A 13,650-nucleotide genomic window follows, 5' to 3' on the forward strand; every position below is an offset into this window, starting at 1 on the left:
TTCTGGGCCACATAGTTAGCAAGGAAGGAGTACGCCCAGACCCGCAGAAAACAGCCGCTATTGAACAGTTTCAACCGCCGGCCGATAAGAAAGCAGTGCGCAGATTTCTCGGACTATGCGCATATTACCGACGTTTTGTGAAAAACTTTTCGCGCATCGCCGAGCCCCTGACCCAACTGACGAAGGCAGACGTGCCCTTTAAATGGGAAGCGCCGCAAGCAGAAGCCTTCAAGGAACTTCAGCGTCGTTTACAGTCCCCACCGATCCTTGCGCATTTTGATGAAAACGCCGATACTGAAGTTCATACCGACGCAAGCAGCGTGGGACTAGGCGCCGTTCTCGTTCAAAAAAGTGACGGGCTGGAGAAGGTCATCGCGTACGCTAGCCGTTCCCTTTCCAAGGCCGAGGCTAACTATTCGACCACTGAGAAGGAGTGCCTTGCCATCATCTGGGCTACGTCGAAATTCCGCCCCTACCTCTACGGACGGCCGTTCAAGGTGGTCAGCGACCACCACGCGCTCTGCTGGCTTGCCAATTTGAAGGATCCCTCTGGCCGTCTCGCTCGATGGAGTCTGCGTCTCCAGGAGTTTGACGTCACCGTCGTTTACAAGTCCGGACGCAAGCACACTGACGCCGATTGTCTCTCACGAGCCCCTGTAGATGCACCGCCGCTGGACGACGATGAGGACGCCTTCCTAGGACCCATCAGCGCAAGCTCTTTTGCTCAGCAGCAACGCTCGGACCCCAACCTAAAAGGCCTCATCGAGTACCTGGAAGGCAAGGTTTCTTCACCCCCCGCTTCATTCAAGCGAGGACTGTCTTCTTTCTGTGCGCAGAATGAGGTCCTTGTGAAGAAGAACTTTACAGCGAACAAAACAGCCTACCTCCTTGTTGTACCTACTTGTCTCCGCGAAGAAGTTCTACAGGCTTCACACGACGAGCCGACAGCTGGACATCTCGGGTTTACTCGCACCCTCCGCCGCATTCAAGACAAGTATTACTGGCCCCGACTGTCTGCCGATGTCGCACACTATGTGAAAACATGCCGAGATTGTCAGCGACGAAAGACTCCTCCCACACGACCAGCAGGATTTCTGAACCCCATTGAACCTCCCTCAAGACCCTTTCAGCAGATTGGCATGGACTTGCTTGGCCCTTTTCCAACGTCAACATCTGGAAATAAGTGGATCATCATAGCGACCGACTACCTGACCCGCTACGCCGAGGCGAAAGCCCTACCGAACGGAACAGCAGCAGAAGTGGCCAAATTTTTCGTGGAGTGCATTCTTCTTCGACACGGCGCCCCCGATGTGCTCATCACGGACAGAGGAACAGCATTTACGGCGGAACTCACGCAAGCCATCCTGCGCTACAGCCAAACCAGCCACCGGAGGACAACTGCATACCATCCGCAGACCAACGGACTGACCGAGCGCCTGAACAAAACCATCGCCGATATGCTCGCTATGTATGTCGATGCCGAACATAAAACCTGGGATGTCATCCTGCCTTACGTCGTCTTCGCCTACAACACTGCAGTGCAGGAGACCACCCAGATGACGCCTTTTAGGCTCGTCCATGGTAGGGATGCCACGACCACGCTAGACGCCATGCTGCCCAACGTTACAGAAGAAGAGAACGTCGACGTTGCCGCCTACCTTCAACGCGCAGAAGAAGCTCGAAGGCTTGCCCGATTACGGATCAAAGATCAGCAGCGGTCCGACGCCAGACGCTACAACCTACGAAGACGCAACGCGGAATACAAGCCAGGAGACCAAGTCTGGGTGTGGACGCCCATTCGCCGCCGTGGATTGAGTGAAAAGCTTTTGCGCCGCTATTTCGGCCCGTGCAAGGTTCTTCGTCGGCTGGGTGAACTGGATTATGAAGTCATCCCTGACGCAATAACTGCATCCCAGCGACGCCGCGTACGACCAGAAGTTGTCCATGTAGTCCGTCTGAAGCCGTATTATGCTCGCTAAAGGCCGCTGCATTTCCATGCTCTATTTTCGCAAGATCCGTTTTTTTTCCCTTACTAGTCGCATTATTTGTTTTAATGCATCGGGTCGATGCTTCTTTGAGAGGGGAGTAATGCCGCGAATATTTGCAGTGTTTATTCGTTTTTCAAATCTGCCGCGACACCACCTTATCACTTTGTTTGCGACGCATGACGCGACTAGATTTATCTCGATTGATCGCAGCCAGGCAAAGCTGATTCTACGTTGTTCCGGAATGTTCTAGTAACTTTGCGCCCTTTATCTCGAATGTTCGCTATCAGCTTTAAATTGAGCACGGCCGACAGCGGCGGGCATTCTGTTCGACGACCGCCGAGCACGCTTGTCGCTTCGCCGCCGCCGAGTGATTCAGTCCATTTTGGGTGCAAGTCAGCCCAATAAACAGTTCTTTTAGAAGACCCTTTCGTCCGTCTTCATCGCTGCTTCGACTGCCGTCACCACTACGTGACAATATAATAAATAGACCGCGATATATAAACGCGACCCAGGAGGTGTTTAGAAATAGCCTTGAAATGAAGGGCAACAACATTAAGTTTCATAAGGCCCATTAACTGTGTCTCGCAGTCAGTTTCGCGGCTTAGATTGACCTAATTAATCGACACGCTCGATTAGCTTCGTCATACGGGTAAATTTCCAAAACAGAGGAGAAAGGAAATATTACCGCAGTTCTGTAAAACGAACACTCAACGGTGTGTGGCAGAGCCAAAAATCCACTGCGGATATGCCCCGAGATGCCGATGCCTGGCCGAAGTTTCCTTCGCCACGTACAGCAGCAAGCATGAATGCCTTTTTGAAGCTTTCCAAAACGCTCGTGGAAGCTAGTTTTGTATTTGTGGTAGGATTGGTGTACAGTGCATTAGTTCATAATTATATGCCGTCGCGAGAAGTGATCCGAGCTTGAATGTGGAGTGGAAGCAGGTTCCTCTCAGTGGAAGGTGCACCGCTGAGCCGGGTTGAGCGGCGCTCCGCTCGGACATTGGAAGGCGGCCCCGAAGCGCTCCTGGTTGGCCGCCGGCAGGTTGCAGCGCAGCGCCAGGGCCGGGTAGACGCCCGGGGGGCTCCGGTGCGCGTACGCGTTCGGGCCGCAGAACTCGAAGCAGGACGCGATGAAAAACAGCTGTTCCTGCGTGTAGCCCAGAAGTGCCGGCTGCTGGGGCAGCGTCTCGTACGCCAAGTGCGCCTTCTCAGTGCCGGCTGTGTCCGCGAATGTCTCGGACACGGCGGCGGCAGCGTGCAATTTGCTATTTGTCAGCTTTTCCAGCTGGCCTAAAACGCAGTCGAATTTTTTCGCGAAGCTTTCGTACGAGTGCCTGCTCCACCAGGTGATCTCGTCGCCCGTCCTGGTGGTGTTGCTCAGCTTCGGGTCGAAGCTGTGCGTCAGCTCGTGGCCCAGCACCTTGCCGATGGCCCCGTAGTTGGCCGCTTCGGGCACGCCCATCGTCAGGAACGGCGGAGCCAGGATGGCCGACGTTATGGCCATGAGGTGGTTCACGGGCACGTAGTACGCGTTCACTTCGACCATGTTGAGCGCGTTGTCCTCGCGGCGCACGGCGACGCTTTCGTTCGGCCTGAGGAGGCGCTTGTACTTCTCCGATCGGCGGCGCCACGTGTCCAGGAGAGACGCCAGGAAGGGCTGCGCGAACTGCGGCAGGTAGTCGTGGTACGCCTCCAGGGCCTCGTCGCTCCTGAGGTGCGCCGGCAGGGAAACCACCGACAGCAGGCTCCCGACGTGCTCCGCGGCGCCTGCAGCTGTCGCACTGTCCATCCACTTGAGGTTGGCGAAGTTCCTCTGCGTGCTGGTGCGCACGGCCATCCAGATCTTCTCGGTGGCGGTGACGGCCTCGGACAAGCGCAGTTCGTCGGCCAGCAAGCGGCTCAGTGCGTACGGGGCGGCCTGGAATTGATTGGGAAGCTGGCTTTTGTTGCCGCATATGCAAAAAAAAAATCGCTGCAATGCACTAAAGCTGATTCATGAATGAATGGTTAGCCAAACAAACGCGCTGATAAAACATCACTACCAGAAAGAAGTAGCTGAGTAGAGTTCGACAGAATAACTTGTGCATAAAAATATTAGGGAGCCAATAGCCATCGAGTTCTATAAAATCATAGGGCAGTGTTTTTTTTTTAATTTGCGTTGTTGATTATTATGAAGTTAGCAGTGTAGTCACTTTATGACTGTAATATAGAACAGGAATGCAGGACATTATACGTCTGCCACATAGACGAGGGTGGCACTGGTGAACTCTCTCAAAATTAGGTAACATGCATACTAAATACCCCTAAAGCTAGAAGACTGGACGGGCGCCGCCATAGCTCTGTTGGCAGAGCATACTACGCGACATGGTGGTGGGTTCGTATGTCGCTGCTGGCATGTGATCAGTTTTCTTGTACTTTGTAGTGAAAAATTCAAGCGCTACGAGAACGACAGAGAGGGTGACAGCGCTTGAATTTTCCAATATGAACGTCTATCAACATACTCAATTTTCTGCCTTGTTGCTACTTTATTTGCAGTTACTTTTAAACCAAAAATTAATAACCCTAATAATTTCTCATTAATTAAGAGAAGAAAAGCCCTACAACAAGCCTTGTATGTCGGTTGAAACCAAAAATAAATGATAAATAAATACGGCCAATTTCTGTATGCTCTCTTTGTTTCCGAAAACTTTTTGCTTCCTTCAAGTCTGACATAACTAGCCCCTTACTTCCCATCTTATCTGCTCAAGATGCCTAAGAAAGATCAGTGTGTGTCGCATCATGCTGAATAGATAACACGTTTACAACTGCGAACATTTAGCAGCATCACAGTTGAGATTTTTGGAGCAAAAGAAAGAGGTAGTATAACATTCGCGCTAACTTCCCGGTACCAAGTTTAAGAGACTATAGACACCTAATTTTATTGCGTGTTTTCTTTCAAATGATGCTTCAGGCATTAGAATACATCGATCACCGCATGGTTTACGCCTACGACCGCTGAATATATAGTTTCTTCTTTCATGCTGTTTCGGTTTCATCAACCGAACGATGGCTGTGATGTGTAATTGATGTTTAGGTCACGTGACGCACGAAAAAACGGCAATATAAATGTTGATACATAGTTTAAACTCCCTACAACACTTAAACCAGCCTGCTTGAAAAGCAAGAATTACACACGACGTATCAACAGTTATTTTGCTATTTTTTTGGTGCCTCACGTGATCTAAACATCAACTACACCTCACAGCCTTCCTTCGATTCATGAAACTGAAACCGAAAGAGCGCCAAAAAGAAATTCAATTATAAATTATTTAGCGGTTGTAGGTGAATACCACGGGGTGCTGCATGTATAACAATGTCTAGCGCGTCGTTTGAAAGAATAAAACACGCAACCAAAATTTGTTGTCCTTTAAATACGTTCTTCGCCATGTCGTGGATTATTACGGTGGGCCGATATGGTTCTACGCAGAAAAAGTGCAGCAGTCCACTAATTTTAAACAACTTGACAGGAAGGAAATTGCTTGGCGTCTGCTCTGCCCCATCCTATGCGTGCTATCTTTCATATAAGTTGCAAGGCGCAGATTGATTTCAAGAATTCTGCAGGGGATATTGCGCTGCCGTTCGCTGAATCTGCTATTATAGCAATTTATCGACATCGGAATGATCAGTAATGCATGTCGCAGGTCTCTGAAGTGCCTTTGGTGTCCTATTATCAGCCTTCATTGTAAAAATTTTAAGACGCATTTATGACTACAAAATGAAAACTAGCTTTCCTGCACTGCCTAAAGCGGCTCTGCAATGTTTTTTAACACGGCATAAAAACTAATTTAATCACTCGATTCTATTGTCACGCACATCTGAGCGAAAGAACACTTCTACACACAACTAACCCAAAATCACTCATTTAAAGATGGCTGCCCTTCCCAGCAACATTTTGAGCTTGCGCCCTCTTCCCAGCAACACTTGTGTGCATATAGCTTTAGAAATGGCTACTGGTCAGATTATTTGAGACGGGACGCAGCTATCGTGGTCGCAGTTACTGCAAACACCACCGGCGTGTCAGGAAGCTTCGCCTGCCGCAGAATTATCGCGCGCGTCCGCAGACCGGCGGTGGGGCTCGGGGAGGAGCGCCGACCTAAGCGACCTAAGCATCCCCATAGTTTTTATAAGGAGCTGGAAATGTAGGTGCTAAAGGTAGCCATATTAGGCATGCGTTCACACTTTAAGAAAAGCACGAAACAGTAACAATTTCAAGCTGTGAAGTTTATAGAACATTATTTGAAATCCAAATCTTGTTACTATATGGCAAGACACTCTACAACTGGTCGCATTAAGCCAGAACAGACTGCTCACGCTTTAGGTAAAAGCTTCTTAAAAATGACGTCCTTGGGCTTTCAGACCATATACGAATAGATTCTAATTATTTGAGAATTTTTCCTTATTGTCGGACAATACTAAAAAACATACTGTGGTTTAACTAATGTTGAACCTGGTCAGAGAGCGAAAGCTGTGGTGTATCGGGCAACTAGACGCGGCTTGGCGTCTGTAACGTTGGGTGCGCTCCGGACAACTTCGCTACTTGCTTATTTTGGAACATCTGTAACTTACACGCTGATAATTAAATTATCCATGAACGTCTCAGTACCTAACTCGAAAACACGTTTCTAAAACATCTGTGCATTCACTAGACGCGCGCCATCTGCTGGACCATCGTCGTACATTGAGTCTCAGTGGGTGCCGCATGATGTCGCTACGATTGCACGCCATGTAGGGTGCCTGGATGCCCGCTCGCCTCTAACGCCATGCACAAGGAAATTCACCGAAAACGTACTTCGCTACTGGCTTAATTGTCATATCTGTAATTTACATGTTCATAATTAAATTATTCATGCACGCCTTATTGCATATTTCGAAGATAACGTTTCTTAGACATCTGTGTTTTCACTAGAGGCGCCCTCATTCACTTCCAAGAGTCGAACTGTCGTGGCAGACTGGAAGCGTCCCCATCTCACATGCACGGGGCCCGTGTTCGGTGCACAGCTAAACGGCAGTCTTTTTCTGTTTTTTTTTATTAAGGGAGATTCAAGGTCATATCTGCGCCGTAACATGACCTTCAAGGTTTGTGCGCGAGGAGTGGAGCTTCCGCTCCAAAAACGAAAGGAAAGCGGTATATATAGTCGCGCATTTGAATGCAGCATATGTTTTGGTGCGCTAGCACGTATAGTGGTCATTCCCCGCATTTAGCCGCTGTGCATTTTTCTGCCTGTTTGTTAACGCGATCGCGGTAAGGACCTCAGGTCGTAGAAAATCCGGCGTCGTTGTCGATGTCGTTGGTGTCGTTGACAGTGAGCGAAAAATCCACAAAAAACACCTTGAGATCCAACCTAGGACGCAGGTGGGCCGCCTAGGTCACGTAACCTTGTGGCGTCAGCACAACCTGCCACAGCGGGTTGTGAGTAAACTGTGCATTGTGGCAAGTGGCAGTTAAATTAGGTTGTTTGTGGGAGGTTGTTCGGTCTCGCGGGTTCTGAGCATGCGCGCCTCTCCTCCTCCAACTCCGCTGGTTGAAAACCGCCAGCTTCTACTGCGCATGCGCAGTTCATGTTAGAGACAGAGGCATGCTACAGGTGGCGCCAGCAGTCAAGTATACACTTGCTTCGCAGGCGCAGTTGGTGCCTCGTTAAACCGCATCGCGCCCGCGTCTCCAACGCGCGTTTGTTTTCAGCCAGTTGCAGACGTACGCCACTCCCCAGAAGGTGCCACATCTCGTGAAAAAGGTGGATTTTGGCGCTCCTGCTGAAGCAGCCCCGAGAGAGAAAATCGAACCTCGTTGACGAGCTCCTGGCAGCCATAAGCAGCCCTGATGACCGTAGGGGCGGGGTGGAAGCACTCGATCAGCGGGTACGAAGCACCAGCGTACACCTGCAGGACCAGGTACCAGCCGCCGAACAAAGCCAGATCCACGTACTTGGACGGCTTGGTCAGTCTCAGCATCTCGCGAAGCAGCGTGCTGGTATTGCTGAACGTGAGCACATTCTCCTCTTTATCGATGGACCGGTCCTGGGGCAGGTGCCTGTTTATGGTACGCAACCAGTCGGTCAGGTCTGCCAACGGCAGCGTACCGTTCGCCAGGCTTTCAACGGTGCTGTAGTTCCGTGACGGCCGGCTTCCGGCGAATAGGGCGATGAGGACCGAGACCCACTCGACGGAGGTGCGCTGCACGCGCTCGGCCGCCTGCAGGATGGTGGAGCGCCTCGCCGACGGTGCCACGGCCGGCAAGCAGGTGGCAACGACGCGCTCCTCGAACGTCGCGTTCTGCTGAAAGGCGCCCACCTCCAGCGTTAGGCTGTAGCGCTTGTCCGTCTTGAGGTACGGATGCAACGTGAGCACGAACGGTGTCGCCAGGCCGTAGTCGAGGGGGAGGCCCAGCAGGAAATCCATCGCGTCGAAGTCGCTTGGAAGTGTGAGCGAGGGCCACTCCAAGTTGAACTTCTTGAACACGTCGTAGAGGACCTGCGCCGACGGGAATGTGCCCAGTTAAATGTGCGAGCTACCCTGCTGATTACTCGACTGGCGCGATAAACGCTGAACATGATTTCTACAGCCAAATGAGGCTATTTTTGCTGCTTTTTTATATCCCTTGATTTTGCTCTTCTGAGCACGCAGTTTATTTGCAGATTATGCGCGCTATGAAAAAATTGCATATAGGGTGCTCATTATACGGTCTGCGATCATTCAGGATTATTTGGGGTGCAAGTATTGTTTATCACACGAAGTAAACGGCTTGATTATGATGATGACTAATTCAATGCCACAAGAAGCAGCTTGGCCGTGTTTAACTTGTTTTGATCGTCGGAAGAAGTCGTGAAATACAAATTTTCATAGCACATCACTCCCCAGAAGCCGCGCACTATATAACAGAGGAAAGATTGCGCCCAGTGGGAAACAGGTGGTTACTATGCAGACACTAGGATCGAGTAGCGCACCTAAAAGCGGGCAAGGCGGAAGCTTAGACCAGAAGGACACCGCTACAGCAACGGCTGTACAAAATACCGGGTTATGTTAAGATATAACTATTCAGCTAACGCCTGAGCTCACTGGTGTATACGTGCTGCCGCTATGTTGTTTCTTTGACTTCAGTCGGGTCCGTGCAAATTTCTGCTCGAGTTTCATGCGATACAACGGAGCGGATAAACTTGCGCAACAAAACTGTCCTCAAGCGAGTCGCGCAGGGTAGACTGCCGCCGAAAGGTGCCACCGGGGTCGCCCGGTCCATCCTTTTCGTAGGTCCGTGAAAAATCAAGGGAACAAAACTGGCAGCCCAAGTAATCCTCTGCAAAACGCATTACGTTTTCTGTGCACATTACAGTCATCACTGATGACACAATCATTCTGTAACGTAGCATGCCTCAACACTTTACAAGTAACCTAAGGTAGTGTGCATAGAGTTTGTACAAAGAGTAGTCATGTCTCATGACTAAATCATTCTGCAACGTAAAGCGAGACTCTGCACTTTACAAGTAAAATACGGTGTAAGAGTGTACAAAATATGCGTAGTCATGACTCGTAGTCATAGTAATGACTCCTTACTATTCTTCAACACAGCATGACTCAGGACATTACAAATAACGTAATCTATGATGTACAGAGCTGTACAAACATTATGTATAGAGCCTTGTAGTCATAACTATGAATCATGACTCATAATCATTCTTCGATGACTTAGCGCTTTACAAGTAACGTAATGTAAAGTATATAGAGTTTGTGCAAAGTAAGTATAGTCATGCCTCGTAGTCGTGACTCAGTCATTCTGCGACGTAGCATGACTCAGCACTTTAATGCTTTCGCATTGTCATACGTGAGCAGTCTTAGGGTCTGTGCTGAATTTTATTCCGGAGCACTCCACTACGCCTTACGTACCTTCTCCTGCTCCTTCTTTGCTCCCTCCTCCATCCTTTCTCTCACCGCGTGGTTCAGGCCTCCACCAGGGAGTGCGAATCTTGCTGCACCTCTACATTCCTCAAAACCAACTTGAATTTTGTTCCTTTACATTTTGTGGGGGTCCACTTTAGCCCTCGTCTGCCCGAGACATCTCTCTCTCTTTCTCGTGGCCTGGCTCGACCCTTCCCCTCCCGGCCCCCTCTGAGCGGAAGAGGAGGAACAGTCACCTGCGTCACGTGCGCGGCCCTCCTTCCCCCTCGAGTCTACGGCGGCCGCGAGGTAAGCGAACGGCGGCATTGGGTGCCGGGCCACTGCGGCGTTAACGGAAACGACCTGGCCGACGCTCTGGCCAAGTCCGCCCACACCGATGGGTCCCCGGTATCCTTTGCAGTGACGCAACATGATTTTCCCTCCCTCTCCTCATGCAGGTGGTAAGGGCCCTACACCCAGATCGGAGGATCCCGGCTTACCTGCCTTTCCGCCGGCTCTAGGACCAGCTGTCCCGGCGGGAACGAGCCCTCCTCCTGCGCCTGCGTATCGGGTGTACGTGGACGCCTTCCAGGGTGTACGCCTGCGGCAGGGCCCCCTCTCCTGCCTGCCCCTCCTGCGGTGACCCACGACCCTTCTCGACGACGACTTGAGTCGGGATACCGGGTACTCGGTCTCCCGTCAACCACGGAGAACGACCTCTTCTTCCCGGCTCGCAACCGGCTCCTCACGCACCGGGTTCTCCTCTCCTTCCTTGAGGAGACTGGCCTGGACGTCCTCCTCTAGTCCTTCGCCCCGCCCAGTGCGAGGCGAAGGCTCTGATGTTAAGCTCCCGTCATCCTCTGCCGGAGGTTGGTGAGGAACACGACACGAAGACGCAGTACCGTCGACATCCTCTACCCCCTCCCGTGGCCTACATCCTTCCGACCGCCCTCCCCCTGCCGACGGCCTCAGCGAGTGATCTGCCAGGCCTCAGTGCGTCACGGTCAGACGGAGGTATTCGAAGCTTGTCTTCTCCCTCCCTATGCTTGCACACACACCCATTGCATCGTGGCTCCTCCCCCTCTCCCTGCCCGGTGCTTGCACACATTCCCAGTGCACCGAGGCTCCCCCTGGAGTGAGCTGATGTCGCTGCTGCGGCGGTGCGGCTGCAAGACCCTCTCAAGGCCAAGGACCTCATCCGAAGCGACGGTGACCACTTTACACCCTCCCCCCTCCCCCTCCCCCCCCCCCCCGGTCCCCAAGAGTGATGCCACTAAATGGCCAACAAACGTCGGGACCAGAATCACCCCCCAGAATAACTCAGTCGCAACCACCACCGGAGGAGCTCAGAGGAGTTGAAAGGAATACGCTGGACACAGCACACGGAGATGCGACAACCCCTGCTGCCCCCCAGGTGACACAAGCTGTTCCCTGGACCTGCTGCCTGCCCGCTGGCTGTCTGCGTGCGACCGAGGGAGGCCGTCAAATATACATCGGGAGTTTGCAATAAACGGTTTGCCTGCCGGTTATTCCTCGACGTGTGGTTCTTCGCGGCTACAGCTGTGGTTCGGCGGCGGCTGGCACTGCACACTTGTCTTCGGCGCCCCTTGTACCGTGGTGCAACACGCGGCGCTGGGTAAAGCGGCGCAAGGACATCAGAGGACACCATGGGGTGTTATTAAGATGCCTGAAGATTAGGTGGGAGGGTAAGCACAGTATGCTGGTGGATATATGTGGGCTTGACACATTTCCAGGCAGTGGTGGCATACACAGTTCAGGTTTCTCTGGCCTTCACCACGCAACTGCCGGGCACTAAAAAGATGCGCATTTTTACGCTTTCTACCCTGCCCGTCACGTCAAAGTCGACACAGTGAGTTTTGAAAATAAGCGCGTTTGCACTGACCTTGCGTTCAGAAGCGGTGGGGTGCATGGGGAATGGCGCCGCACTGGCCCCAGTCGCCGTACGTAACCGTTTTCCGTAGAGCAGCCACGGCTCCATAGCCGGCGCCTTTCTCCATCATTATAAGTGAGTCTCACAAAATACTGCCAGCCTGGTGGAAGTCACAGCTGGTGTCAGTAATGTAGTAGTAGTAGTAGTAGTATGTTTATTTGGCCATATTATATACAATATGCCCTCGAGGTGAGGCTAAAGGAGGTAGACCAAGCGTACCTCCTGACAAGGCCTACACCCCGATCACACATCATGGAAAACGGGGGCCGAATGGACAAAAGATAAAAAACAATGAGCAAACATGATCACAATAGAAAATAGTTAATGACAGACAATAATAAATATCAATTAACAATAAACGAAACATTTCATAATATGCACATTCAAAAAATAATAAAGGAAACAGAACACAAACACACACTCAAAAAAAAAAAACTAAGTATACAGAATTAGCTGAAATTTAACCGGGGGGGGGGGGGGGGGGGGGAAAGAATCGTCAGTTTCTTCTTGAATACAGACACACTATAACTTTCTAAAGCAATCTGAGTAAGATACTGGTAGGCATTACACAATGTTATAATTTGATAATCGGTTGTTTGTTTACCATAATTTGTTCTGGGTCTTGCAGTAGATAGGGCAACGGAACGTAGACCATACGCAACGTTTCTTGAATTATAAGTATTAGAAAAAGAGCTAAAGTCATGCTTGACTTTATAAAAAATGTGAAGAGCCAAACTAAAATTGTATGAATTACAGAAATTGCGAACATGAAATGTTTCAAAAAGATTTGCTTCAACAGATGAACTTGAACTTAATAAACGTAGAGCTCTTTTCTGGAGAGAAAGCAATTTGTATGAATCAGTTTTGTTGCATGTACCCCAGACTAGGTTGCAATACACCAGGTGAGAATGAACAAGGGCAAAATATAACTGTTTTTTAACTTGTAATGGGAGAAGATGTCTAACACGATAAATAACATAAATAGATCTGGCCATTTTTAGTCTAATGTAGTTTGTATGATCACTCCAACCCAAATCGCTACGAAAAAACACACCAAGGAACCGGCAACTATGAACTTGCTCGATGTTAAAGTCATTAAAAAATAGTTTGATGTGATGATCTAATGGTTTGTTTTTTGGATGGAAGAGCATAAACTTTGTTTTGTTTACGTTTAATTGAAGTTGATTAACATAGAGCCAAACCGCTAACTCCTCAAGCCAGGCATTACATTGGTGTTCAATTACTTGGAGACTGGAGCCGGAAAAAAAGACATTAGTATCGTCGGCATACATCATGATATTAGGAGTTAATGGAATGTTTACAATGTCATTAATATAGAGAATAAATAAAAGTGGTCCCAAAATTGAACCCTGAGGGACACCGAATTTTATCATACCAAAACTGGATTTTACATCATGAATCTTAGTGTACTGTATCCGTGCAGTTAGATAACTTTCCAAAAGTGAATTTGCCACTCCACGGATCCCGTAAGTCTTTAATTTATGGAGCAGTATTGTATGTTGCACAGAATCGAAAGCTTTGCGTAGGTCAAGAAAAATTCCAACAGAAAAAAGCTTAGTTTCAAAATTGTTAATTATAGAGTTTTTAATATCTAACAGAGCAGATTCTGTTGATTTACCGGCCTGAAAGCCATACTGTTGGGGGCAGATAAGATGTTTAGGTTGTAAGAAATTGTTTAGTCGCCTATGGAGTACACGCTCAGCTAACTTCGAAAACAGTGGCAATACCGAAATAGGACGGTAATTATTTGGGTCATTTTTGTTGCCTCCTTTGAATAAAACG

At 49.8% G+C, this 13,650-nt stretch overlaps 1 protein-coding gene and 1 long non-coding RNA gene across 2 annotated transcripts in view; one reads left to right on the forward strand and one right to left on the reverse strand.

Annotated features, from left to right (window-relative positions):
• The window catches only part of LOC144099978 (uncharacterized), a 50,914-nt gene extending 39,791 nt beyond the window's left edge, over window positions 1–11,123 (forward strand). The window contains exon 3 of the long non-coding RNA XR_013307482.1: window positions 10,355–11,123. This is a non-coding gene — a long non-coding RNA (uncharacterized LOC144099978). The remainder of the gene's footprint in view (window positions 1–10,354) is intronic.
• On the reverse strand, window positions 2,644–9,264 carry LOC144099977 (endothelin-converting enzyme homolog). The gene is made up of 2 exons (XM_077633028.1): window positions 7,812–9,264; window positions 2,644–3,906 (listed from the first exon to the last, which is right to left on the reverse strand). Exons 1-2 carry the CDS (start codon window positions 8,424–8,426, stop codon window positions 2,938–2,940), a joined length of 1,584 nt encoding a protein of 527 aa, XP_077489154.1. The 5' UTR covers window positions 8,427–9,264; the 3' UTR covers window positions 2,644–2,937.
• Window positions 11,124–13,650: the final 2,527 nt, after the last annotated feature.

The sequence above is a fragment of the Amblyomma americanum genome, chromosome 8 (assembly GCF_052857255.1).
Source record: "Amblyomma americanum isolate KBUSLIRL-KWMA chromosome 8, ASM5285725v1, whole genome shotgun sequence".
In the NCBI taxonomy this organism is placed as follows: Eukaryota; Metazoa; Arthropoda; class Arachnida; order Ixodida; family Ixodidae; genus Amblyomma; species Amblyomma americanum.